The sequence below is a fragment of the Cricetulus griseus genome (genome assembly GCF_003668045.3).
Source record: "Cricetulus griseus strain 17A/GY chromosome 1 unlocalized genomic scaffold, alternate assembly CriGri-PICRH-1.0 chr1_1, whole genome shotgun sequence".
NCBI lineage: Eukaryota > Metazoa > Chordata > Mammalia > Rodentia > Cricetidae > Cricetulus > Cricetulus griseus.
Window position 1 is genome coordinate 151,909,868 of NW_023276807.1, and position 27,826 is coordinate 151,937,693.

The 27,826-nt window shown below is 36.3% G+C and overlaps 1 protein-coding gene across 4 annotated transcripts; it reads left to right on the forward strand.

The window, feature by feature from the left end:
- The first annotated feature begins 9 nt into the window (after positions 1-9).
- Ythdc1 (YTH domain containing 1) lies at positions 10-27,826 on the forward strand. Of its 4 annotated transcripts, none has more exons than XM_027390990.2 (17): positions 11-372; positions 6,359-6,460; positions 7,267-7,595; positions 7,710-8,133; positions 11,226-11,315; positions 11,798-11,851; positions 12,410-12,504; positions 14,026-14,134; positions 14,225-14,342; positions 17,810-17,894; positions 19,003-19,169; positions 21,610-21,692; positions 22,741-22,777; positions 22,850-22,913; positions 23,033-23,095; positions 24,753-24,887; positions 26,866-27,826. In XM_027390990.2, the coding sequence occupies exons 1-17, from the start codon at positions 345-347 to the stop codon at positions 27,082-27,084; spliced, it is 2,202 nt and encodes a 733-aa protein (XP_027246791.1). In that variant the 5' UTR covers positions 11-344; the 3' UTR covers positions 27,085-27,826. The 4 variants fall into 4 exon arrangements, with proteins under 4 accessions (XP_027246793.1, XP_027246791.1, XP_027246792.1 ...); XM_027390991.2 differs by having other exon boundaries at positions 22,874-22,913; XM_027390992.2 differs by lacking the exon at positions 11,798-11,851 and having other exon boundaries at positions 10-372.

The following is a 27,826-nucleotide window of genomic DNA, read 5'->3' on the forward strand; positions in this document are numbered from 1 at the left end:
ATTTCGGGAGCGGGATTGTTTCACGCAGGAAGCAGGCTCCATTTTAGCGCCGCCCGCCGTCGCCATCTGTTTCTCTCCCCTCCCCCTCGTCCCTGTGGTGGCTGCGTCCCAACAGGAAGGCTGAAGCCCGGGCCGCCCGAGGCCAGCGCGGAAGGCGGGAAGGAGAAGAGAGAACGGGAGGCCGGGTGCGCGTAGGAGCTGAGTGGCGCAGGTCGTGTCGAAGCGCGCGGCCCGCCGGACGGACTGACGGACGGGCTCGTGCGCCTGCGGCCGCGGCTGCGGCGCCCGCGCGACTCGCGTCCCGGCGGTGGCGGCGGCGGCGGCGGCGAAGCCGGAGGGCAGCCATGGCGGCCGACAGCCGGGAGGAGAAAGGTGAGTGCGGAGGACGGCGACCCCGGGCGGCCTGGCGGGCGGCGAGGGGACCGAGAAGCCACGGCCTGCGGGCGGGGCTGGAGGTGAGGGCCTCGCATCGAGCGGGCGGTCGCGCCGGGAGCCGCTCTCTGGGCTGCCCGGCCCCGGCCTAGCGTCCTCGCCTTCCACGGGGCCTAACCCCCTGACCAGGGCTTTGCTTCGGTCCGGACTTCACTTCAGGCTTAGCTTGTTGCCGTCCCTGGAGCGGTTGGTTGGGAGAGGGCCTGCTCCGCGTTGCCTGCCCCCTCCCCCGCCCCCGGGCTTGTTTCCTGGTAGGATTATGCGGATGTAATTTGCGTGTTGTTTTCTGAACTCTCTTTCTGGTTGACTCCCCCCACCCCCACCCCCCAAAAACAGTGCCATAGTTAGCGTTGGTAGACTAGTGATTAGGCTGGTTTAAATGTTAGGAGTGAATTATTATTAATTTCTAGACATACCCTGTAAGTAACTTCTAACTGTTCTCTCAGAGAAGCAAAGATTTTTTTTTTTCCCTCGAGCGCTTTAGAAAGGAAGGTGCTAGGAAAAAAAAAATAATACGACCCCTCCCCCCACGCACCCCAAGTCCTGGCAGCTCATCCTATAAAAACAGTACGTAACCTCCAAAAGGTACAGCCAGGAGTACCTAGGTGTAGGTAGTGAGAGACTTCGAGAGATTAAAAAGGAAGGACTTAGGCTTATAAAATGTCATTTCTTCTGAAATACTGACTTTGCAGAGACCACAAATGCCAGTGTAGTCTCCAGATAGTGCTTTCCTGGAGAGTGATCCAGATTGGCTGCTGTCTTGAGATATTTCTCAGCTCCTGGGCTACCATGGGCAGTCTTGGAGTAGTTAGTGAGACAAAAATACAGCACAGTTGCTGCCCCACATTTCTCAAGTCTCTGTGTGGATCATTAATTTCAGATGAGACTTGTTCAGTTAGATGAAGCTTTTTCTGTTTTTCTGATCTACCTCAATAGATGGGTATGCATCAGTGAATTGCTTTAGGATAAAGATGGGCTTTGGAAGAAGAGGAATGAGTGAGACTATATTTAAGATAACACCTTTGTCATAAGCAGTGATTGTAGTTTTTTTGATATTTATTTATTTATTGAGACAGGGTTTCAGTGTAGCGCCTGGCTGTTCTGGAACTCGATCTGTAGACCAGGCTGGTCTTGAACTCGGAGATCTGCCTGCCTCACCTCCCAGAGTGCTGGGATTAAAGGCACGTGCCAACTCTTTCTTACTTAAAGCAATTCTTCATCTACTAATTGCAGTTTTATTTTCTGTTCTTAAACTGACACTCCAGAACCGCTCCTGAGACATCCTGAAGAAATGTGAACAAACAATTCTGTTAGGGAATAAATGAAGCCACTTTCTTTTATTATAGTAAAGTCAGTTTTAAAAAGATCTTAAGGATATTTTATCCACAATTAAAGATTCATTCAAACCTTGATTGTAGGATAAGATTTATGATTTTGAAGTATGGGGTTCCAGTGGTTGCCATGGTAGGCAAGGGGAACCAAACACAAAATTGAAAAAAAAAAATTCAGTTATCAATGTATTGTCTCTTAAGGTGAACATAACTTAGAAATGAGAAATATACAGTAATGCAAAATGAGGAAAAGTAATGATCATTTGGTTTTAGAAATACACTTAATAGTAAAGATGCAGTCCAAGCCCATAAACTTCCATTATTGAGAAGTAGTGGTATCACTTGTCACCAATGCTCAGAAGTATTGGAAATAACTTTTTAAAACAATATTTTAAACTATGCTTTCCTACTTAAATTTTCTATTCAAGTGATTCTTTTTGTCGAGACAGGGTTTCTCTTTAGCCTTGGAGCCTGTTCTGGAACTCACTCTGTAGACCAGCCTGGCCTTGAACTCACAGAGATCTGCCTGCCTCTCCTTCTTGAGTGCTGGAATCAAAGGTGTGCACCACAACCATACAGCTTCAAGTGATTCTTTTTACAATTAAAATCAAAATTATCTTTTCTATCCAAACAGCTTAGTAATCTACTGGAAGTGCTTGGCTTCATTTGATCATTTTCAGACAGCTATGAATTATAAGCAGAATTTGAATCAATACGTAACACTTGAACAAGAAAAATTGAGTGTTGATTATCGTGTTATATATTTAACAAGAAATTATAAAGCTATGGCCTCTAACAACCTTAGCCATGCTAAGCTTTTAATAAATCCCTATGTTTTGGAAGCTCTTAATTAAAAAACAAGTCTTGGTTGGCAGAAAATTGCAACTCCTATGTGTTATCACAGAATGAATTTTAAAGAAAATCTTAGGAATTCTTAGCTTATTGCATTTTGTAATAAATACATTAATTCCTATAATTCATCAATGAATCCTCTGTATCTGGACAAATTATCAGGTTGACAATTTGTCCAAACACTGTTTTGTGGGGTTGTTTTGTTTTGATGATGCTGTACAACAAAGTGCTCTGTGTGTCAGACAAGTACTCCACTGTTGAACCACATCCCCAGCTCTTCATTTTTCTGTAGGATGAAGAAATGCACATCTTTTCTGCTAAAGTAACATTTTGCATGAATTTTGAGCTCCTACAGTATAGTCTACAAAGAATAGTTAGCCCAAAATGTGTATGAGTTTTCATTTTTGCAAGTAACTTTCTACATTTCCAAACTGCAAGCTTCAGGAGGGCAAGTGATATATTTGCCTTGCTTTTAAGTGTCTTTTAAAGTAACTGTCCTTTATGCCTTAAATATTTACATATTTGAACTTCATGAATAACTGAGCATGAACAGTGAAAAGTTCAGAGGTGTGTGTGTGTGTTGATAAGACATACACTTGTATGCATGTTGTGGTCAGCAAGGAATGCCTCTGTAAACATTATGGGTTTGGTACACATTCCCCTTTCCCATTTTAGGTCTTCTTTTGGTTTACCTGTAGTTGAAGTAAGTGGAAAATATGATCCTTAGATGTTGATTGATGGTATAGAGGGTGGAAAGTATTGATGGGAAGGTATCATCAAGTCTCTGAACATCATTTAGAAGAATGATAGTTTGCACGCTGGAAGGATGGATGGATCAGCAGCTAAGTACACTTGGTAGCTCTTGAGAAGACTCTGGTTTAGTTCCAAGTACCCATGTAGCAGCTTACAGCTGTTCTTAACTCCAGTTCAGGATACTATGTCTGATCTCCACCACCAGGCCGCATGGTGCACATACAAATATGTAAGCGAAACACTTTGACACATTTAAAAGGATGATGGTTTTTTAACAAATATATATTTGAGGGGTTATCCTAATGTAAATGGATTTTTGTGATAAAAGGTAGATGAGCTTGCAGGACATCTGTTTTACTCACTGAAACTGTGTTACACGAGAACAATGAGAGTGGTGAATTTCCTTGCCTGGGTTTGAACATATATATTTAACATCTCAGTTTTCTTTAGTCTTAACCTGATGATGAACCCCAAAACAAATAGTATTTTGTGGTGTTTGACCTACAGTCTAATGTGGTCAAATTATGTGTTCCAGGATTGCTACATCAGTCTCTGGAGTTAAGGTTTATGACCTTTTTCTGTAGAGTTTGCATTATGTTTCAGAATCTTATTACAAAACATTAGGGCTGTGCTGTTGTGGGTTTGGTTTTTTTTTTTTTTTTTTTTTTTTTTTGGTTTGGTTTGGGTTGGTTGGTTGGTTGGTTGGTTGGTTGTTCAAGATAGGGTTTCTCTGTGACTTTGGAGGCTGCCCTGGAACTAGCTCTTGTAGACTAGGCTGGTCTCAAATTCACAGAGATCCGCCTGCCTCTGCCACCCAAGTGCTGGGACTAAATATGACTCATTTCTTCACTTTAGAAAAGTGATGAAGTATAGATAAATATTCATAGCACCCATAGAAGTCAATAGTCATGCCAGTAGCAGATTTAATTTTTTAATCTTTAATGAATGGGAAAAAGCATTTTCATTTTCTGTGTAACTTTGTTTTCCTGCATATTGCTTGTGCTGTTACAGGAATCTTTAGTCCTGTTTTTTTGTTGTTGTTTTTTTTGTTTTTTGTTAACCTCACTGTGCTTTGAGTAGGCTTTATTGTTTATTTACTGTAATTGTTTCATCAGATTTTATGACTGTAATTCCTTACCATTATAAATTTGCAAAGGTTTCTAACTTTTTATTCTCTTTCACATCATGAATCTTGATCTCATTCATTTCCCATCCCTTCGTATCTGCCCTCTACCCTTGCAAACCCTCCCCATAAAATAAAATTTTAAGAGGAATAAAAAGGGGGAAAAAATCTCATCATGGAAGCTGTAGTGTGACACAGTAAGACAGAGTAAACCCTTTATCCATATATCTTTACCTGTAAATATTCATTGCAAAGAATCATTGGTCTGGTTTGAGGCCTCTGGTTTCTGCTGTACTATTGATGTTGGACCCTCACTGGGACTCCTCTTGGATATCCTGTTGTTGCCCTGTGTGTTGTAAAAATCTCCTTCACATGTTCCAGCAGATCATAGGGATGTCCATGGGCCAAGGTCATAACCCTGGTTCTGGGCCTGGGTTAGTTAGTCAACCCATCCATCAGCTTTCCTCCATCCTCACCACCAGAGTGTGTTCTCTAGCATTAACCCCAGGTAGTTTACCCATTGCAGGAATGAGCAAGGGGCAGGGCCAGTTCTTCTTTCATGTCCTCAGGGTTGGCTCTCCCACACTTACACACCTTCAGGGCCAGCTCTACTGTGTTGCCCACGCCAGGTGCAGGGGCCACCCTGGATTTCAGCTGGTAAGGGGGGGGGGTCAACTTTTACTTGCAGACTAGGGGTGTGGCCAGTTATCCCTCACACACACTTGGGCCAGCTCATCCATGCCTCTGCCAACAGAGTCAGCGCTAATGTGCTGCCCAGCTGAGGAGCAGCAAACTTGTTTATACTGGAAGATTTACTGTATGCTGTGAGCTAGTGTATACTTCATACTTAATTTAAATTGGTATTTCTTTTCTAAGATTTATTTTTCTTATTGGGTTGAGGATAGGGAAACAATTGTTCTGTGTTTTGGGGGATTGTGAAATATGCCAATTTAGATAGAGCTACCTTTCTGAATGAGTGAATCTCTTTGATTAGCAAACTGCAAATATTTAGGGTTTTATAGCACAGTATTTATTTTGCTATGTAGCCCAGGCTGGTCTGGAGTTTGAGAACCCCCTGCCCAGTCTCAGTAGTATTTATTATTAAAACTGTCTTAATGACAGTTTCAGATAAAGTAGTTGTAGAACTACTCTGTAGAAGTACAGAGAATTTGTGTATTCTTCAACTGCATTCTGTCAATTTTACCATTTGTCACATTTGTGTTTGTGTCACTCTCATTTTCTGTCAGGCATTCACTCTCCTTTCAAGTTGATCTAATTAAAATGTGGGTATATGCTTGCAGGCCTGTATTTTTTTTTTTCTTCAACTATTTATTTGCTGTGGGTGGAATACATCTTTTGCCCATAAATACTTAAATTTCCTTAAGCATAATATCAAAATCACAAAATTAAAACTTAGTCCCATGTGGATTTTACACATTTCGACAGTTAAACCTTGGATATGATTATCTTTGTCTCGTTTCCTATGTCATGAAATAGTTTTTTTTGTGTTTTGTAATAGGCATTCATATTTTGCAATTTTGGATATGAATATCACAAAACTACTATTTTGATCTAAGTGAGCTGTATTTGGACATTTTTGATGGTGATTTGTGCCCTCTTGGTACTAACTTGATACTAACTTTGATTGCTTGATTCAACCGGTGTGTAACACATACTTTATATGGTATACTTCGGTTTGATAAATGAGAACTATATGTATATCCTTTATTGTTTAGTGGGCTTGATCCTTAAGTAAAACTTCCTTGAGAGTTATGGACACTCTGAATTACTCAAAATAAATGATTTTTTAGTAAGTACTAAAAAGCAAATAATAATACTGATTTTTCTAATTTTTAAATGTTTGCAGATGGGGAACTTAATGTTTTAGATGATATTTTAACTGAAGTACCAGAACAGGATGATGAACTGTACAATCCAGAGAGTGAACAGGATAAAAATGAGAAAAAAGGTAAGAGTTCTGTTATTTTTGTTAAAATTCACAGCTTAAATAAAGGAGATTCATTTTTTTTTGTTTTTTTTTTTTGTTTTGTTTTTTTTTTTTTTTTTGAGGAGAGTTTCTTTGTGTAGCTCTGGAGTCTGTCCTGGAACTTACTCGGTAGACCAGGGTAGCTTTGAACTCATAAAGATCTGCCTGCCTCTGCCTCCTGAGTGCTAGGATTAAAGGCATGGGCCACCACGCCTGTAAGAGACTCAATTTTATTAAGGAAGATCTCTGTTTTTGTACTTGTACCTTAGCATTTGGGACCAAAAGCCCATAATAAACTTTTGTATGACAGACCCCAATTAGTATGTATAAAAGTACTTTAAAAAACAAAAACAAAACTAAGAGGTTGGAAAGATGGCTTGGCATTTTAGAGCACTTATTTTTTGCAGAGGGACCAGGGTTCAGTTTCTAGCACTCTCATGTCTGTTTACAATTACAGGAGGTCCAGCCCCTGCTTCTGATCTCTGCAGATACCAGACATACTCTGGGGCACATATACATGCAGGCCAAAAAAAAAAAAGTACATTAAACAATAAAAGTAATATTTTTAAATCTTTCAAGTAGTGGGCTTTTAGTCTGCATTTGGAAAGCTATTTTGTTTAAATTTGTTCTGGAGTTAAAATATTTTAGATATTTTAAAGTAATGAGATTTTCTGTGGTTTTTGTATTGCCCCCCCCAATACCTGATTGATGCACATTATTTGTAAATCTTGATGAAATTAATGGAGTAATACTAATACTTTTGCATATCTTTAAATTGTGTTTTAAAGGATCAAAAAGAAAAAGTGAACGAATGGAATCTACTGACAGCAAGCGACAGAAGCCTTCTATCCATTCAAGGCAGCTGATTTCTAAGCCACTAAGCTCATCTGTTAGCAATAATAAAAGAATAGTTAGTACAAAAGGAAAGTCGGTTACAGAATATAAAAATGAGGAATATCAAAGATCTGAAAGGAACAAGCGTCTAGATGCTGATCGAAAAATTCGTCTGTCAAGTAGTTCTTCTAGAGAACCTTACAAGACTCAACCAGAAAAAGCTTGTCTACGGAAAAGGGATTCTGAAAGAAGGGCCAAGTCTCCTACACCAGATGGTTCTGAGGTAGTAAATGTTATTGCAGATAATAAAGCAGTTCTTTTTGAGGCTTTAGAACTATTTATTCGTCTTGACTTGGTCTGTTAATGACTGCTGATTCCCTTTTTCTTTAAACATCAGAGAATTGGGCTTGAAGTTGATAGACGTGCAAGCAGATCCAGCCAATCCTCAAAGGAAGAGGTTAACTCTGAAGAATATGGCTCTGACCACGAGACAGGGAGCAGTGGTTCTTCTGATGAACAGGGCAACAACACTGACAATGAGGAGGAAGGTGTGGAAGAAGATGTAGAGGAGGATGAAGAGGTAGATGAAGATGCAGAAGATGATGAGGAAGTGGATGAAGATGCAGAGGAGGAGGAAGAGGAGGATGAAGAGGAAGAAGAGGAGGAAGAGGAGGAAGAGGAAGAATATGAACAGGATGAGAGAGATCAGAAGGAAGAGGGAAATGACTATGACACCCGGAGTGAGGCCAGTGATTCTGGCTCTGAGTCGGTCTCCTTCACAGATGGATCTGTTAGATCTGGTTCAGGAACGGATGGATCAGGTACTGTTTTGTTTTTTTAAATGTGAGACACTTTTGTCCTCCCCTTTGGGGATCCTAAGGGGTTGTTTTGTCATCTTTTATAGCTAGTTACGTTTCCCTGAATATCAGGTAATAATTTTAATAATTTTGAGGAACATTCACAAATTTTAACATGTTTTGTGAGTTAATTGTTGTTTATATGAAAAGTGTATTTCAAGCTTTAATGTTGTAGGTTCCTAATATTTTCATCATAGACAACAGCTTGTTCAGATACATATGCTTTTGGTATATATTTACATGAAATCTTTCCACTAGTTATTAGGATATTTTCATGGTAAAATGCTCCTACATTTCTATCATGTAGCAGTAGAGCCAAAATACCTTCTTTTTCCCAAAACACAAGATTTTTTTCTTATTCTACACATAGAAGTTGACTGAGATAGCCTGTATAGGGCTGAAGTATGAAAAAGAATATAACTGTCTTGTAGAAAGATTGGGTAAGAGCCACATTAGATTATCTCTTTAATACCATGTTTTCTTTATACTTACTTCATCTATGGAATAAAACATAAGCCCACTAACAAGGCCAAGGTGCCCTTTGTTGAAGAAAGATTCAGATGTTACAGCAAAAAGAGGTACTTAGAGTTTCATGGGCATTTCTTGTCAGGATGCTTCTATCAAATCAGATATGCTACCTAATTGAAATAACCTAACCTATATTACAGAATTGTACCATTAGTAGGTCATGGAAGTAAATAATATTTATGTGTAGTATAAATTATAGTAATTGACCACCTGCTTTGTAGTAATTGGCAGCTGAAGTGCTTTTAACCATGTTTTCACTGGAGTAGTGGGTTTGAGGATTTAAGTATTTATCTTATATCTCTTTATATACTGCCCTCACCATGTTTAGACATGTTTTGAGAGAAGTCTTTTAAAGAAGTATTTAACCAAGTAAATGATAGTTGGATTTGATGTAAAAAGCTACTGAAAGCTTGTTCCATCCATTTTACAAACTAATGGGCTATAGTTTTTGTACTCTGTAATGGATAGGGAGTATAAATTGATTGGCAAGGTGGGAGTGGTCCTATAAGCCTGTTATCTTAGGTACTTGGGAATAGGCAGGAATACTGTGGGTTTGAGGCCACCCTGGTAAATGTGTAAGACAAAAGTCAAAAGTGTTGCTCATGTGAATAATCCTCAGTCATTCTGGAGACGTGTGAAACCACTCATAGTACCAGAAGAAATTTTCTTACAGGAATTGTGTGTTTGGGTATTGAATCAAATAAAGGGGTTTACTGAGATGATTAGGACCTGAAACATTTTTTAGTAACTTCTTACATGAATCTGTTACTGTGGTACAGTACTTCATATTTTTATGGAGAATATGTTTCAACAAACCCATAATTTTCATTATTAGATTCTTATAAAAGAGATACCTGGAACTGAAAAGTCCTTTTATGGAATCTATTTAAGGTACTATCTAAACATAGGTAATTTTTCTTAGGTAATTTTTTTTTTATATTACTAGAAAGAAATGGGGTCGCTGTGGAACGTTTTGATTTGGATATACCAGTTTTTTAATATTAGGGACCATGTTTAAGCTCAGTCTCACTCTAGTTTTCTAGATTTTATTTTAATTTCTCTTGTTTACCTTTTCTCAGAATTTTTAGTAATATATAAAAATAACTCAGTGGTTGCTTAAAAAGCTTGGGGCAGGGTTTCATTATGCTTTTGACCTCTGAGTAATAACTTCCATGTACTTATAAGTAGTAGAAGTTATTTATAAAATACGCTGAAAATTTCTTTGCTGTTTCATTTACTAATGACATGTTTGTTATACCTTAAATTCGGTTGTGAAGGATTTTAGCGCTTTGGGGCTAAGGAATTTGTAATGTTTTTACTCTTGAAATGTTTGAGGAAGAAACTTAAGACATAACACAGCTTTTGAAAAAAAAAATAATTTTTGAAGAGAACCCACCAAAACATTAGCTAGTTCTAGAGTGTTCACCTAGTTTTCGAGAGTTTTTTGCTTCCTGGCTCAAGAATATTGCCAAAATGTCCTTTCTTTATACATTAGTATACATTAATAGTACCATTGGTGATCTGCAGCACTTGTGTTAGGGATCATCCTGATAAGTACTAATGCTTTCAAAACACAGCAAATCCGTAAAAAATTTTTTTCATTACTAAGGAAGGGGAGTGGAGAGAATAGAGTACAGTAGTATACTCTTTAGCTTGAAGGTCCTGCCTTTCAAATTGTGTCTTGCTACTGAGGAACTTGGGTTCTCATCATTGCTTGCTTCTGGGGTTTTTTGTTTGGTCAAGGTTTTCATATATGTAAACCTCAGTAAATGTGCTGAATTAAGAGAGAAGAGAATTTAGTTTTTAAATAGCTAAACTGACACTATAGTAGAGTGTTACATATGTGTCCTGCACGGCATTTCCATTGTTGGGTTTTGGGGTTTTTGTTTTATTGTTTTTTTTAAGATACTGTATCCTCATATTCCTTATCTCCCAGTTAAAGGGGCTTTATCATTGTATGATTACAATGGCAAGAGGCACAAGACCTCAATTCTGTTTCTTCATATATATTTATAAAGTTCCAAATTAAGCTTGATGTAGTGGACAGTGAATCAGTTTTTGATTCGCGTGTGTTTTTCTATCAGAATGCTTTGTTCTCATGTTTGCATACATCACAATAAGACTTGAGGGAGATGGCAGTGTAGTTCAAACAAGCAACAGGACTTACTACAGCACTCCATGGTACATACAAAAAACACACTAAGTTTTATTGAAGAAAATTATGTTTGCTTTACATAGTTCCCTTTCTTGGGGAACACTTTTTTCATCAAGCAGTTGAGTAAGTGCCTAACTTCTTTTGTATTCATGTGTTTGTATTGCTTGAAATATGTGACGGGGCCAAACATACTTTTAGCAGTGTTTTTATAAGACAGTGAAGGAGTTAAGCAATGAGAAGATGAAGAAACATGATTAATGTTTAAGGGCTGGATAACAAGACTAGATCCAGGACAAATTCTCATTTGAAATGCCTACTATAGCTTCTTTTGTATTGTGATATTTTAAAAACTTGTCTGGATTTTTTGTTTTAGATGAGAAAAAGAAGGAAAGGAAGAGAGCTCGAGGCATATCACCCATTGTTTTTGATAGAAGTGGCAGTTCTGCATCAGAGTCATATGCAGGTAATCCCATTTAATTTTAGGATCATAGATGACTGATTATAGCCTGCTTTAGAAAGTGTGAAGATTGTAGTTTAGTGTGAATTGTTGATGTCCATTAGTACTGAATTTTGGCATGTTCAGTGTAATGATTCTAGAGGAAACTAAGCTTTTTCTTATTTTAATCCTGTTCTGTTACTGCTTCAGTGGAATTTTCAATTTTCACTTTTTTTTTTCTCTTGGAAGATGATGATTCAGTGACTAGTTTTCTGAGTGGGAAACTGTTAAAATATAACCAAAAAAGAAAAAAAAGAAAAGAAAGAAAAAAATTTGAACAACCCAAAAAACAAAACACTCGTACACATTGCGAAATATTTTTTGTGTGTGTGGGTGCGCCAGGAAGAATTAATTTGTCTTGAATGAGAATTTTATGTGACAAGACTGTAGAAATTTTGTCTTCATCTATTAAAGCTCAATCTGAACAAATGTACTTTGGCTAAATACAGGTTCAGAAAAGAAGCATGAGAAATTATCATCTTCCGTTCGTGCTGTCCGAAAAGGTATCATTTAAATTTGAAATTGTTTTCATTGCATGCTCCATAAAGTCATTATTTTACCTTATTGGTTCTCCATCAATGGTTGGTTTTAATGTGGTCATGTTCCGATATATCATGTCAAGGGAAAAAACATTATAAACTTAAAAGAGACCATTTTGTGTTTTGTGTTTGCTTTTTATTGCCTTTCACAATAATTTTATATAGCTTGGGATATTTTAGTCTTTAGACGTGTTTAGACATGATTGATAATATTCACACATTTGGACACGTTTTTAACAGCACAATAGTCTGATCAGTCTTTAAATGAATCTGATGAAAGTTTATAAGAATAAGCATGGGTCTGATATACCGGAACATCGCTGGGTGAGGCTGCCCTGCACAGTGCTGGTTCTTTCTCCTTAGCTTTGCTTTATTCTGTTGTGCCTAAACTTTCTAGGCTGACTGGGTTACTGGAATCTTCTTTATGGGTTTAGTTGGGTTTGGAGGGCTAGCTTAGTATAGTTGGCACACCTATATGTTACAATGTCTGTGATTAATGAAACTATTTCTTTTTTTTTTCAGATCAAACCAGTAAACTCAAATACGTCCTTCAGGATGCAAGATTTTTCCTCATAAAGAGTAACAACCATGAAAATGTGTCTCTTGCCAAAGCAAAGGTATTAGCATCAGCTCTATTGAAACAGTTCCCATTCTGAAATGTTGAGGTGAAATGATCAATAAAAATGACCTCCACATAGCATAAGATGCTTTGAATTTGCCAGCTGCCACTCTAGATCTGGTTTGTGGCGAGTAAGGAAACCTGGTAGTGGTATGAATTTTCCTTTTTCTATTGTTACAGAAATCATAATACAGTGTTGAAGATTGTATCATTTATACTGTAATAGATGTGTTTCTGTTAATATTTCTTTATATCCAGCATTAATATATTTAATGTCACTTGGCTTTAGGAAGAAGGGAGAACCATAGCTTTAAAGGTCCACCTAAGATTTTACCAAAAGGATTATCATTTGCTGGAGGATACTGAAGAAATACAGTAAATTCATGTTCATATTTTCAAAGTCTTCAATTGAGTAACATTTTCAGCTGATTATCAGAATGTTCACATTTGTATTTTACTGGATATTATAAATAACAATTACAGTGAAGGTGACAATAAGCAAGTGGCCTTGCTAGTTTTAGGCTGAGGTAATGACTTGCTGAAATAAAAAGACCACAGGTTACTCAAGAGAGAGAGAACTAGATCTTCTTTGCCTTAACCTTCCTCTTGGTCTTTTTTTTTTTTTTTTAAATAAAAATTGTTTAGGCTGGGCATTGGTGGTGTACGCCTTTAATCCCAGCACTCAGGAGGCAGAGACAGGCAAATGGATCTCTGAGTTCAAGACCAGCCTGGTCTACCAAGCGAGTTTCAGGACAGGCTCCAGAACAATACTGAGAAACCCCGTAAAAATACTGAGAAACCAAGAGAAAAAAAATGGTTAAAACTGCTTCATGAATTTAAATAACTATGCTCCAGCTCTAGTTAAAAACAGACTTCTTCAGCTTATATAAAATTTGAACTTAGGAAAAACTAGAAGTTGGCTTTTTTTTTCCCATTTATGGTTTTACTGCTGATAAGCCAATTTTTTTTCGTTTTTTTTTGTTTGTTTGTTTGTTTGTTTTTCGAGACAGGGTTTCTCTGTGTAGCTTTGGAGCCTATCCTGGCACTCGCTCTGGAGACCAGGCTGGCCTCGAACTCACAGAGATCCGCCTGCCTTTGCCTCCCGAGTGCTAGGATTAAAGGCGTGCGCCACCAACGCCAAGCGATAAACCATTTTAAATTATGTAATTAGTCACACGTATTGAGGAAGACAAGTTGCCATTCACCTTTCAGTAACATATACCTCCTACCAGAATAAATTATTTTAATTTTATAATTGTAGTGATTGGTAATACAGAATTCCAATTCATAAGACTTACCTGACAATCTCCTTTGTTAAGATTTTTTTAATGATTTTTAATTTCTTCATATTTTATCAGATGCGTAGCTTCCAAATACTTTTACATCTAACAAATAAGACTTTTCTGTTAGAGGTTTCCTAAATTTCAAACACCAACATAGTAACTTTTACTCTTCTATCATTATAGTTAACAAACTTGTATTTAATGTGACTTGTGATCTTTCCATTATTTTTCTATAGGGTGTATGGTCCACATTGCCTGTAAATGAGAAGAAACTAAATCTTGCATTTAGATCTGCAAGGAGTGTTATCTTAATATTTTCTGTCCGAGAAAGTGGAAAATTTCAAGGTAAGAATAAAATCGTTATTTTGGACATATAACAACAATAATTACAGTAAAACTAAAGAAATTTATTTTGTGATACTGTTGTTCCCTTAGGTTTTGCCAGACTATCTTCAGAATCACATCATGGTGGATCTCCTATACACTGGGTGCTTCCAGCAGGAATGAGTGCTAAAATGCTTGGAGGTGTCTTTAAAATTGACTGGATTTGCAGGTAAATTACACAACAGTACAGGGAAAGTTGGCATGATTTGAATGGGCAACTGATTGAGAGTAAACTACTTTAAGGGAGCTTTTTCATGGCATGTTCATATCTATTACATAAATTACATAAACATTAAATATTGAAATGTACTATATGAATTCTGCTTTTTACAAGTTGACTGTTGGAACTTAAAGGAATTAGAAGTGCTTGTTGTTACATATAAATAAATGAAGCCTGTTGGCATACTGCTGTAACACTAACACATGGGCATGAGGATCACTGAGTTAAAAGCTAGACTAAACTTCATATTAAGTCCAGACCAAATGAGGAGGAGAAATACTGTTTCTTTTCATGAAAGTAGACCTGCAAAAGATGGAGCATGGAAATACTCATACTATGAGTGAATCAAATAGGGATGTGAGGAGCCAAAATGTGAAGAATGGTATGGCCCAGCCAGGACTTCCTGAAACTAAATGGAAATAATGTATTAGGTTGTTTTGAATAGAAAGCCTGAAAACTGCAAATCACATTTGTGTAGGATCTTAGTTTTGTTTCAAAGATTTTTTTTCTTCTTTTTGTTTGATTGAATTATGTTATTTTGAGATAGGATCTTTTTATGTAGCCTGGCTATCCTGGACAGAGATCCTCCTGCCTCTGCATTATAAGTGCTGGGATTAAAGGCATACAACTGACTTTTACTCCTTTAAATTTTATGCATACATGTGTGTCTATGCACATGTGAGTATAGGTGCCCACAGAGTCTAGAGAAGCATCAGTTCCCCTGCAGTTGTAGTTATAGGTAGCTGTGAGTCCACAATTGTGAGTCCTGGAAACTTGAACCCTGAATGTCTCTATACTGAGCTGTCTCTTGTGGCCCACAAATCATATTTTATGATCATATTCTATAGCAAAAATTGAAAGGCATTTAGATTTTGTTAAGTAAATATAAAATTGGTTAAGTGAACTATGTTAAGTGAACATTTTGCAAAAATAAATGTCCATGCAATAGCATGTTAAAACTTGAACAAATTAAAAAATAGATAATTACAGTGCATTAGAATGAGACTGTTAATGTTGGTGACTCTCTTTCTCCTCCTTCCCTGGTTTACATATGTGTAGTTATTTAGAAAATAATAATTTACTTGTTATAATACAAACTTGAAAATTTTTGTTGAGATGGATCAGCAGGAAAATGTACATGCTATGATGCCTGAGGACTTAGTTTGAAAGGAGAGAAAATTGACCACACACACACACAACACACAAAATACTATGAAATTTTTGTGATTATTTTTTAGTTGATACACATAAATTGTGGGTGCATAATTTATTGTAAAGGCCAAAGGAAATATTGTTAGTATGTCATTGTAAAATGTTTTGGGGGGCAAGAGCAAAATTATATTCTATAGCATATTCTGTTAGATGTTACTTGTATTGATTTTTATTTTCTCAGGTTGGTAAGCTTAATTTTACAAGATAAGTCTTGTTTGTTGTTTTGATATTTATACTTTTTTTACATTGACTCGTTGGCTATCTTATACTTTGTAACTAAACTTCATGGGAATTCATGAGGATACGCCAATATACTCCAACCTTCTTAGACTGGATATAAAGTTTAAGGCACTTTTTTAGATTATTAGGTGTACCTAGATTCAGTTTTTGTTTTAGGGTGAAAACTGTATTTTTAACACTCAAGTTTTATCAGATTGTAATTTCATGAAAGTTCTGGGGGACACAGTATTTTATGGATACTTGCTACTTCATGTAAGTCATCTGAAGGCTGAGTTTTGTTCTTCTCTTCAAAATGAGATTTACATTAGATTGTCAGAGCTAAAAGCATTAAACATTCTAGAGTACTGAAACCCATTCTAAGTTTGAATCCCCAATAAGTCAGGTACTTTAGGCACATGGAGGTTGGAGTGGAATGAATAGGAGGCATGCTTACATTGTTGCCACTTGAAATGGGCCCAGAATAACGCTGTAATCCGCGTAGTACTATTTATCCAGAATTAATTTTGCTGTTAATAGCCAAACCACTGTTATCGAATGAAGGCTTCACTGTGTTATATTCTTTTATTAAATTTGTCCCCCACAAAATGACTTAAGTCTTGGTCTCCCATATTTTCTGGTGTACTTAATATTGTCAGTGTCATATCTGCACTCTTTTTCATAGTTCAGATGCTCTAAGAGTGACTAGATTGATGTTTTGTAACTGTGAGCAGGTAGTGTGGTACGTGGGTCAAGGATGCGTTAGTTCTAACATGCTAAATTTTGTTTTCTCTATGGTGTCACAGATATCTGTCACATTCTGGCTGAGATTAACTAGTATCACCCAGCAGGGTGTATTTTCTTCAGTCTAATTATGGCTGATGGTACTAAAAAGTCATAGCCCTAAATGATGTGTCTGGTTTGGCAGAGACCTTATTTTAGATATTGGGTACTGTGCTGTTAACATTCCAGGGATAAAAATAATAATCTATTTTATTACCTGTAGGTTTTCAGTTACATGATTTTTTTTATTTAATTTTATTTTTTGTACATTGGTACCAGATCCCCTGGAACTGGAGTTAGCTCACTGTTGTGAGCTGCCATGTGGGCACTAGGAATTGAACTCAGGTCCTCTGGAAAAACAGCCAAGTGCTCTTAACTGCCAACCCATCTCTCAGTCCCCTCCCCCCCTTAAATGTTTCAAACTGGTGGTAACTTGACAAGAAAAAGAAATATCTGTCTGTCTATCTATAAATAAAAACAAAGCCAGATTTTTGTTTTTGTTTTTGGGGGTTGTTTTTTGAGGCAGTGCTTCTCTGTGTATCTACCCTAGCTGTCCTGGAATTCACCTGTATACTAGGCTGACATCCAACTCATAGATAATCCACCTGCCCCTGCCTCCCGAGTGCTGAGATTAAAGGCCTGTGCAGTCACCACCTGGCTGAACAAAGCCAGATGTTAATGGAGCCACCTACCTCTGAAAAAAAGTTAGGGATATAGTAGTGTGCCATTTATCTTACGAACCCTGGGTGTCTTTTGAATACTTTGGTTTGTGTTGTAAGTTCATTAACTTGGTACTACTCATTATAGACAGCTAACTGAAGTCTTTTCATTGCTTTCATTTTTATTTTTCCTTTGTAGATGATACATGCTTGTTCCATTTTATAAATAACCCATGGTCCACATTGTGCCTTGTTGATAAGCTTTGTTTATCAGGTTAAATGTGGTAAATGTATTTTTGACTTAATGTATTTTCAACTTTGGGTTTCACAGAGGACATAATTCTTTAAGTTAACAAACCACCTGTATTAGGTTTTTTAAAGAACCTAGGTTTTGAAAGGGGCTCTTGGTAGAGGGTTATATATTCTACCAGTGTAAGTGATTCTTTAAATTTTTGGCACATTTAATTCACAGTTAATATATTGATTGAGTATTAACATCCTTAAAAGATTGTGCAAAAGAATGTAATTTGTACTATTTTACTTTAGGCGTGAATTACCCTTTACTAAATCAGCTCATCTTACCAATCCTTGGAATGAACATAAGCCAGTCAAGATTGGGCGTGATGGACAGGTTTGTTTAATTTTTAAGTTAAAATTATTTAGCTATTTGTAGACCTTTATCAAAGGACATTTTAAAACCATGTCTGAAAAATATGAACTGTTTAAAACAGTATTGGGGAATTATAGATTCCTGTTACTGTGACTACTAGTAAGATATATTAATGTTGGTACTCAGGTAAATGGTACTTTTACAAATAAAACTGAAGGGAACGTGATAAAAGAGAAGTAGCCATTGTTTTTTTGTTTGTTTGTTTTCTTAAATGTGTAATTTTCATGGGTCTGCATTATCTTATCCTCTTGCAAGGGGCTTACTATTATCTGTATCATTCTGATTTTAGCATATGTGCTGATGAAACAAGCACTCATTATAAATTCTTTAAAATTTGGTCATTTATAATTTTAGAATTGCTATTAGCATGTCTTTTTTTTTCTGAATAGGAAAATGACCACTGAAAAGACAAATTATACATGTATGCACACATCTGCAAATTAAATTGAACATTTGTAGGGATTTAAAATAAATCCAAACCACTTATGCTTATAGTTCCCTTACATGATTTGGTACCAACAGATACTCATTATTCCTACCACTTGTGAGTAAAAGTGGTGATAATTAAAAGTAACTTTTTTGGAGTGGGGGTGTTCTTCGAGACAGGTTTCTGTCTGTAGCTTTTTTGGACACTGCCCTAGAACTTGTTCTGTAGACCAGGCTGGTCTCCAACTCAGAGATCCGCCTGCCTCTGCCTCCCAAGTGCTACTGGGATTAAAGGCGCGTGCCACCACTGCTGGGCCCAAAAGTAACAATTTTGTGTAAGCTTGTAGGTTAGTCTGCCTCTCTAAGTATTTCTTACACATGTTCTTTCTTGCTTTTTGTTTTATGCAAATATTTCTTTGGGTAAAATGAAATAGAATAGAAGGCAATATGAGTTTTAAGCATCTGCTCTTGTGGATGAGAATCTACACTTGCAGTTTATGTTCTTCAAATATGCTAGCGGAAGGGTTTTATAAACCTCTAAGTTTATTAGAATCTAGTGTTTAGTCCCTAGGGGAAAAAGTCTTTGAACTGTTAAGTCTTTTGAGATTCTATTTTGCTGTTAATTGTTACTTTAACATTCCAGGAAATTGAACTTGAATGTGGAACCCAGCTTTGTCTTCTGTTTCCCCCTGATGAAAGTATTGACTTGTATCAGCTCATTCATAAAATGCGTCACAAGAGAAGAATGCATTCTCAACCTCGATCAAGAGGACGTCCATCCCGTCGAGAACCAGTCCGGGATGTGGGAAGGTTAGAAACGTTCTTTGGACTGATAGTAGGCACATGTATCGGGATAACATGATGGAGGAATGTGATTCGTCAAAAGTTTGTCCTGCGGTAAAGAAGAAAGAGAAAATCCTCAAATCAAGCTGCATGGACTAGTTTGTGGCTTCATTGAGGATTTCACATGGTCACCTTGGTCTCAGTCATTTTTTTCAAGAGGAAAATGGGGATCTTTCCTAATGCAGAAAAATAATTTATTAACGAGTGATGACCACTTTAGACTAGCTAGTACTCAGATAAAACAGTATGCAAGAGAAATGAGGTAGGCATTTTGTTCCTAAGAACAGGTTAGAGAGGAGAAAGTCTTTATTTGCAAAAAATGTTAATATTTTATAAAAAGCCTTTTCTTTCAGGTGTGTCTCTGGATAAGCCTTATCACATATGGGACTTTTATAAAGGATCACTAATATTTTTTGAGAAGATGACGCCTCACTTAGAGGATAAAATGTTATAAGTTATTTCATATTCAAGAGGAGCATTATTGGGACTGTTCCAATTTTGTCACCGTGATGTGTTAACCCCATTGCCACATATTCTGTAACATGTGCCCAGTGAATTCACACATCCTGCTGAGCTTCTGAAAACAATAGGTTCTTTCCAAAGGGGATCAAGTGGCCCTGGGAGACCCGGCAACAAACCAAAACGAAGGGCTGTTGCTGTGTCTGTTTACAACTTTTCCAGATGCTGGCAGTACCTGTGGACTTAAATTGATTTTTAGAGGATCGCCATGGTTATTGAGCACTACCTTATGAACTAAACAGCATTTTCCAGGAAAAGGGGGTTTAACTTGTTACAGAATTGGAGAGAAGTCTTTGAAAAGAACTGATTTAAGCCCTCTACCCAACACCTTCCCCTGTATAGATTTGCATACAGCTAAATCTAAAATATTCTGCTAAAGACTATTGGATGTGTGGTTGATGGGATGAAACCTTTGGTTAAGTTTCCTTTTGGTGGAAACAACCTGTGGTAGGTACAGATAATCCAACAAGAGTCCCATTTCTTTGAGCTTAAAAAGGACTTTGTCAAGTAGGTAGGAGGAAACCTGGCAGAGCCCCTTACTTTTGGCCTAAAAGGACTGATCACCAAGATGTCTTTTGAAGTTTTAAGCTAAGAGGTTTCCAGTGCAATACAGTATATACAAGTGAAGTTTTTCCTCAGTTTTGCAATGGACTGCAAACTATACTTAAAACACCACTACACCTTCTCTCAAGCCTGCCAGGGCCTCCATTTATGTATGTGGCTTACAGCTTAAAGTCAGTAGTTGGACTACTATATGAACTGTTACTATCATGTTTTATACCGGTCGTATATGCACTCCCCAAACTACAAGAAAGCGGTATGTTTATTTTATAAACCAGCTTTTAATTTTCTTAGTACTATTTATTGTAGATGCAACTGTTTTTATTCTGTTGGGGGGATGCTTGGGTTTGTTGGATTTTTAACTTTGCAGTTTGAGTGACTTGTTACAAAAGTTAAACAAAGCATTCAATACTTAGAAAAATAGCTAAAAAAAAACTAGCAATGCTGGGTTATTTTAAACTATATATTTGAAACTAATAGTAAAAGGATATGTTATTTCCTAAATGTTTGGACCTTTTGTTTTTATTTTTTTGTTTAGCTCTTATTAAATGCTAAGTGTGTTTTTATAATGTCTATGATGTTTATGAAAGACAGTGAAGAACAGCCCTCTGCAAATTAATAGCACCTTCTAAAGTTAAATTTTGACCTAGTTTTATAAACTCTGTTAAAACTTACTACATGACAGTGAGAGCTATTTTATTATAAAGCATTGTCCTGGGAAAAATACCTTAATTACTAGTGTTATTAAAGAAAGTAAATGTTGCTGAGATACTAGTTTTTCAAATAGTTAACATTTTCAAAACTTTCCTGTTAATAGCTTTATTAAATTTAAAACTTTCTGTATAATCATGAAAAGTATAGTTTTGTGTAAAGCACAGAGGCATCATTTAAGACATTCTTAATTTTGTTTAGATTGAATCTAAAATTACAATATCTATATAAATTTTAGATTAAGCTATTTCATAATTGCTGGTATCATTTTTTTCTCCTGTTTTCAACTGAATGGTAACACTTGGGAAACTGTTTGACTTGTTAAAGAACTGCTTATATGTTTAGACTACTAAAATGTGGTTTACAAGCTTGAATTAGGTAATCCTTGGGGTTGTCTCATAGTGTGAGATTACAGAGTTATCTATCTACTCCATTGTGTAAGATTTGCCTTTGAGGAATTAAAATCTAAGAACTTTAAATTGTTTTCCAAAAATTAGTGGAGATTTTTTAGGAGGCCCTGGGCTATTCTTTGTATTCATTTCTGTCAAACTCTTGCTTTGCTGTTTGTTTTCCCAGCTGTTTTTGGTTTAATTTCTAATGTGTCTAATTTGTGTAGGCGTCGACCAGAAGATTATGATATTCATAACAGCAGAAAGAAACCAAGGATTGACTATCCCCCTGAGTTTCACCAGAGACCAGGTTAATATTTTATAATCCTGAAGATTATTTGACTTAAAATTATTAAAACAACAAAAAACTTCCAATAGATTTAAAAGTAAAGATTATTTAGGGCATGACTACTTTATACCTTAGGAAACCATTACTGGTTCTAATTAGTAGTTCTTCCCCTACCATGTTTAGATTGTTCTGTCTATTACAGCGAGTCATAATTTATTAATTACCTGAAATTGCTGACTTTGCAAAAATGGAAATTGATATGTACATGTGTGAGATACAGGAAGAAACTGACCTGTTTTGTTGTGCTTTCTGTTCCCTTTGATGTGCAGTGTTTCCTAAATTATACAGCATTAATCGGGAATCAAAATAGAAATTATGCCTTTTAAAAAACTAAAAATCCTGATACCGATTTTGAGAGTGGTGGGAAACACTTGACTTGTCATCCAAGTGTCAGTTTTCAGATAGTGTGTTGTTCAATGGGATTAAAGAGAAGGGGTATGCTTCAATTACAGTTATTGACACATTGGTAAAACTCATTTTGGTTAGCTAGTGTTTTGGAACAAATGGCTTTATAAGAATCACTTTTTTTTTTTTTCCTTAAAAGAGGTAATTGTGTTCTATTAGGACAAATACTTCCCAATAACAGGGCAAGTCAGACATTTTAACATATTGTTGAAATTTCTTAATGGAAGTAGGGGATAGAATAGATTTTGTTTTGTTATTTGGTTCTTGGAGTATATATGTTCATTTTTGCAGCTCTTGCAATTTTGTGTCCTTTTTTGAGTCTTTATGTTTTAAAACTTAGCTGTAAGTTCTCAGGGTGAAAGGTAAACATTCATTAAAAGGATTCTACTCTAGTGTCCTCTAGCCGGTTCAGACTGTACACTCAAGTTAGTCCTCTGCCCTCAGCTGACATAATACATGTGAAAACCTAGTAGTTGAATGTGGTAACATCTTTTAAAGTATATTTTTCATGGGAAGAATTGAAACAAGGGTAAGGAAGGTTTAATTGTAATGCCATAGTAAAAACATAAAATTTGATTTACTAAAATGCTTGATGTTTGAACAGGGTATTTAAAGGATCCCCGATACCAGGAAGTTGACAGGTAAGTTGGGTTCGATCTTGCTTAGTTTTGAATTACATTCTTGGAACTAGTTTATGAATTACCTGAATTTAGTTTCACAAATCTTATTCCCAACAGACGATTTTCAGGAGTTCGCCGAGATGTGTTTTTAAATGGGGTAAGCATTAAATTTTACATACTTAAAGCTAGGGACTGTTTTTTTCTTTTTTCTTTTTTTTTTTGGTATCCCTTCAGTTTTAACTTGCTTATTATTGACAATATCATCTTTTATTTTAGTCCTACAATGATTATGTGAGGGAATTTCATAACATGGGACCACCACCTCCTTGGCAAGGAATGGTTTGTATTACTCTATTTTGTAATATTATTTTAACTTCATTTTCAGTGTCATTGCATACTCATAACGTGATACTCATGAGCCTTAAAGTACAAATTTTTGGTGATAAATTATGGGTTAAAATGAAAAACTAATATGGGCTTACTATAGATACCCGTAAAACATCATGGTAATGGTTAGTATAAGCTCTTAACCTGGGTGATTTACCCACTCATCTTTCTAACACTTTGGCCAAGTTTCATGGTAATATCTGCCTACTTCGTGCATAAAATTTACTGGCCATTCATTCTTTTGTTCATCGGACAAATATTGAGTAGTTTGTGCAAAGAAGTATGCTTGCTTTGCCATGTGTGTTGATAAATGAACAGTTATGACCATCTCATAAAGTTTAACCATCAGTCAAATAGTGTCAATTTAGGATTGTGCAGAAAATAAGTTCAGTAAGATTCATGTGAAGTTTCTAATTGTACCTAATGGCATAAGTAAATGTGACTCCATTTAAAATGAGACTGAATTAAAACTCGAGTTTTAATTTTCTGTCTTCAAAGAAAATTTTATATTCTTAAAGTATATTCTGACATGTAATACCTGGAAACAGTTGACAAGAATTAAAACTTTGTAGCTGAAGTACTCCTGTGCTTCTTAGTTATTTTTATTGATTTATTTTTGTTTTTTTCGAGACAGGGTTTCTCTGTGACTTTGGAGGCTGTACTGGAACTTGCTCGAGGCTGGCCTCAAACTCACAGAGATCCACCTGCCTCTGCCTCCCAAGTGCTGGGATTAAAAGCATGCGCCACCAAAGCCCAGCTTATTTTATTTTTAAATGCTGTTAGGTGACTTCTTATCTTCCTTTGGTTTCACCTCAAGCAGTTTCCCGAAATCTTAAACATACAAATTTCCTGAAAATTCTTTGCATCTAAATACTAAGATGAACTTGACTCTAAAATCTGTCATAAGCCTTTTATTAATTTTACAATGGAACATTATATTTAATTATTGATGTGTCTGTAGGCATGTGCATGCAATACACAGAGTGAGTCCTAGGGATTGAACTTTGATCACCATGCCTGGCAACAGGTGTCTAACCCACTAAGCCATCTCATCAGCCCCTGTATTGGCATTTTTAAAGTTTATTAGCTCCTAGACTTTATTTTGGAGAAAATTTGTGGGTAAATTATTCCAGAGCCTAGGGTACTACAATTGTACCCCTGCTGTGTACGTTTGTCTGTTGTGGCCTTTAATGAAGTAGGACTGTAATCTAGTTGTTTAACGTAGGAATAGTATAAATTTATAAATTATAGTATAAATAAATAGTATAAATAGTATTAAATTGCCAAATAAGTGTTAAGTTCTTAGGGATAGTGCTTTGGTTTTAGTAAGTGGCATGTGTTTTTTATATCTATTAGAATTTAAATGATACAAGTAGCAAGGTAGAAATATGTTAGACTTTAAAAGTATATCTTTAATATGTGTATTTTGTTTTAAAATCAGAAAGGCTATTTTCAGGGATTCTTAATATTTTCTTAATGTATATGAATAGTAAATGGTGAGGCTATTTGTTTGGGATTGATGTGATTTGGGAATAGGAATTCTAAGAATGGGTTTTGTCTGTAGGAGTATTTGGTAGATTTTTTTTTAATGTAGATCTTTCTTTTGCAGCCTCCTTACCCGGGAATGGAACAGCCTCCACACCATCCTTATTACCAGCACCATGCTCCACCTCCTCAAGCCCACCCCCCTTACTCAGGACACCATCCTGTACCACATGAAGCAAGATACAGAGATAAACGAGTAGTAAGTACATAAAAAATCAGAGGTATGAGGGAAGTATTTGGAATTTCTGTGGGTAATTTACATATGAGCACATAGTAGATAAACCATTTGTATTCTTACTGCAGACTCTGAATATTAATTCGAAACTTGTTTCATTTAAAAGTAGCTGATCATGCTCTATGGGTTATTTAGATAGACTTGTATTTCATATTTCATGAGTTGAATACTAGTGTATGTGTGTGTGTGAATGTGTAAGAGTTGTAGAAGTATACTTACAATATTATTCATTACTGGGATCTTAATTATTAGCTATGTAATTCAAAACTGCTAGTATTTTTTCTAAATTTCTTACTTTTACATGTAAGATGATAAATTTTAAGATGGTTTCTAAATTTTTTTTTAACCAAGTTTTATTTAAAACTAGTAAACATGTGGCATACACAAATTCTAGGTAGTTCTCTCATACTAGTAGGGCTGTTTGATTATTAAAACCAATTTTCTGATAATAGGTTTTTTTTTAACGAAAATGTTTTCTGGTACTTGATTGGAAGTATATTTCCATACACATTTAAGTTTGGTGACTTTTTGAATGGTAGTTTAATGTTAAAGATAAAGAATATGCCAGGCAGTGGTGGCACACTTGTGAGGCAGAAGCAGCTGGATCTCTGTGAGTTGGAGGCCATCCTGGTCTACCGAGAGAGTTCCAGGACAGCTAGGGCTACACAGACAAACCCTGTCTCGAAAAACAAAAAAGAAAAGACTATGTAATAAGTACAAGAGAGAAGGTCTGAGCACTAATTTCATATCCTATCTTTGAGGGTTATTTTTTTTTTATGTATTATTCTTTAATTCAAAGAAAGAGTCTATTCAATTTTTAACATTTAATGAATATTGCTAGGGTAAAAAGTGGCAGGCTTTATTTTCTGTCAACAATATCTGGACTACATACGATGAAATCTTAGTTTTATAGTGCCCTTATGAAAAGAAAAACAGAGCCGAGCAGTAGTGGCACACACCTTTAATCCCAGCACTCGGGAGGCAGAGGCGGGTGGATCTCTGTGAGTTCAAGGCTAGCCTAGAGTGAGTTCCGGCACAGCCTCCAAAGCCACAGAGAGACCCTGTCTCGAAAAATGAAAAAGAAAGAAAACCAGTAAGACAGTCTTTGAAATAGGAAATCAATCCAAGATCATTGAAGTTAACTAGTCCTTGCAAACAAGTTTTTTTTTTTTTTTTTTTTTTTTTTTTTTGAGCCAGGGTTTCTCTGTGTAACTTTGTAGACCACACTGACCTTGAACTCTCACAGAGCTTTACCTGCCTCTGCCTCCTGAGTGCTGGAATTAAAGGCATGCACCACCACTGCCTGGCTAGACAAGTTCTATTTTATGGACCTTGACTTAGCAATAATTGTATTAATTAAAACATAATGCATCTTTACAGTACATTTACATTTTACTTATATATGCAGAATAGTGTGGAATTGTGTTCTAAACCTTGCTTTCTATACATTGAAGCTGAATTTTGAAAATACACCACGCTAAGTAAGAAAGAGGACCTGAAAACTTACTGGAAATCTTAAGTAAGCTTAGGCTTACTTGACCTCTGCTTTGTCTTGTATCTCCCTTATGCCTGGGCTTTACTTTATCCCTTTTAGTCCTCTTCACCCTTCAAAGTGCGTTGTTAGCTTTATGTGGGATAGTTTCCCAGTCTTACTGAAATAAATTTATAGTTCAGAAGTAAATTTTGTAGTGTATCCGATTCCCAAAATTTTATTTCATCAACTTGCTTGAATTTCTGTTAACAATAAGTTAAAAGAAGTTTAGACTAAATCTTCAAGTTGAATAGGAAATTACAGGAAAAGATGTGGATTCCAGCTTATGCTATGAGTGTCCAAAGTAATCATGGTTACATTTTTTTATTTCTTCTTTATCAGTCAACTGTGAGATCTCATAAATCCCATGGGAAGTTTGGCTTCATTGACCAATTTTCTCCTTTTTCCTAGCATGATTATGATATGAGGGTGGATGATTTCCTTCGACGCACACAAGCTGTTGTCAGTGGTCGGAGAAGTAGACCCCGTGAAAGAGATCGGGAGAGAGAACGAGACCGTCCTAGAGATAACAGAAGAGACAGAGAGCGAGACAGAGGTCGTGATCGAGAAAGAGAAAGAATATGTGATCGGGACAGAGACCGAGGGGAGAGAGGTCGTTATCGAAGATAATGCGCTTTTGGAAGCACTGATTGAAGATAAAAAAAAATATTGTATTTTTTTTGTGTGTTTACAAGTAGTAAATTTATTTTCAGCTGTCTACTTAAAGCTCATTGTGTAGAAGGATTTATTATCATCTTTGTTCCAAGCATGCAGTAGAATAAGAACTGGAAATCTCAAATCCGCCAAAAATGCACAGTTGACAGTTGACACTTTTATTGGGGCAGAACGGAACAGTCCAAGAATGTAGATATTGATTCATTCTCTATAAATGTTCTTTTTACAGTGTATTCATCCTAGAGTTACTTTGTTTTCTTTCTTTTGGATCTTGATCAATAACTGCCATAGTATTTTGCTTTCTGTTTCTACATGTAGCTGCACACAGTTCAGTAAAAATAATGCTGCTATCAAGTATGCAAATATTGAAGTATGATGGTTTGACTATATGGCAGTGTTGTAGCAGCCTGTTTCTCCTCTTCCCTTTTTTTTTAAACCTATAAAGTCACTTCTTATTTTTTTTTAGTCTTCAATGATGAGAGCAATATTAAGAAGACATTGCTATCTAATTTTTAATCTTTTTAAATAAAAAGTTCCCGTGTTCAGTAGCATGGTTGATGCTATTGTTTAGCCTTCCTTCTAAACTGTACATCGGCTTGGAATGTTCACAATTTGCGTGTGGCAGCAGAAGATAACCCCACATTCTACATTGCTACTGTTTTGTATGAAATAAATTGGTAAAAGATTGACAACTGTA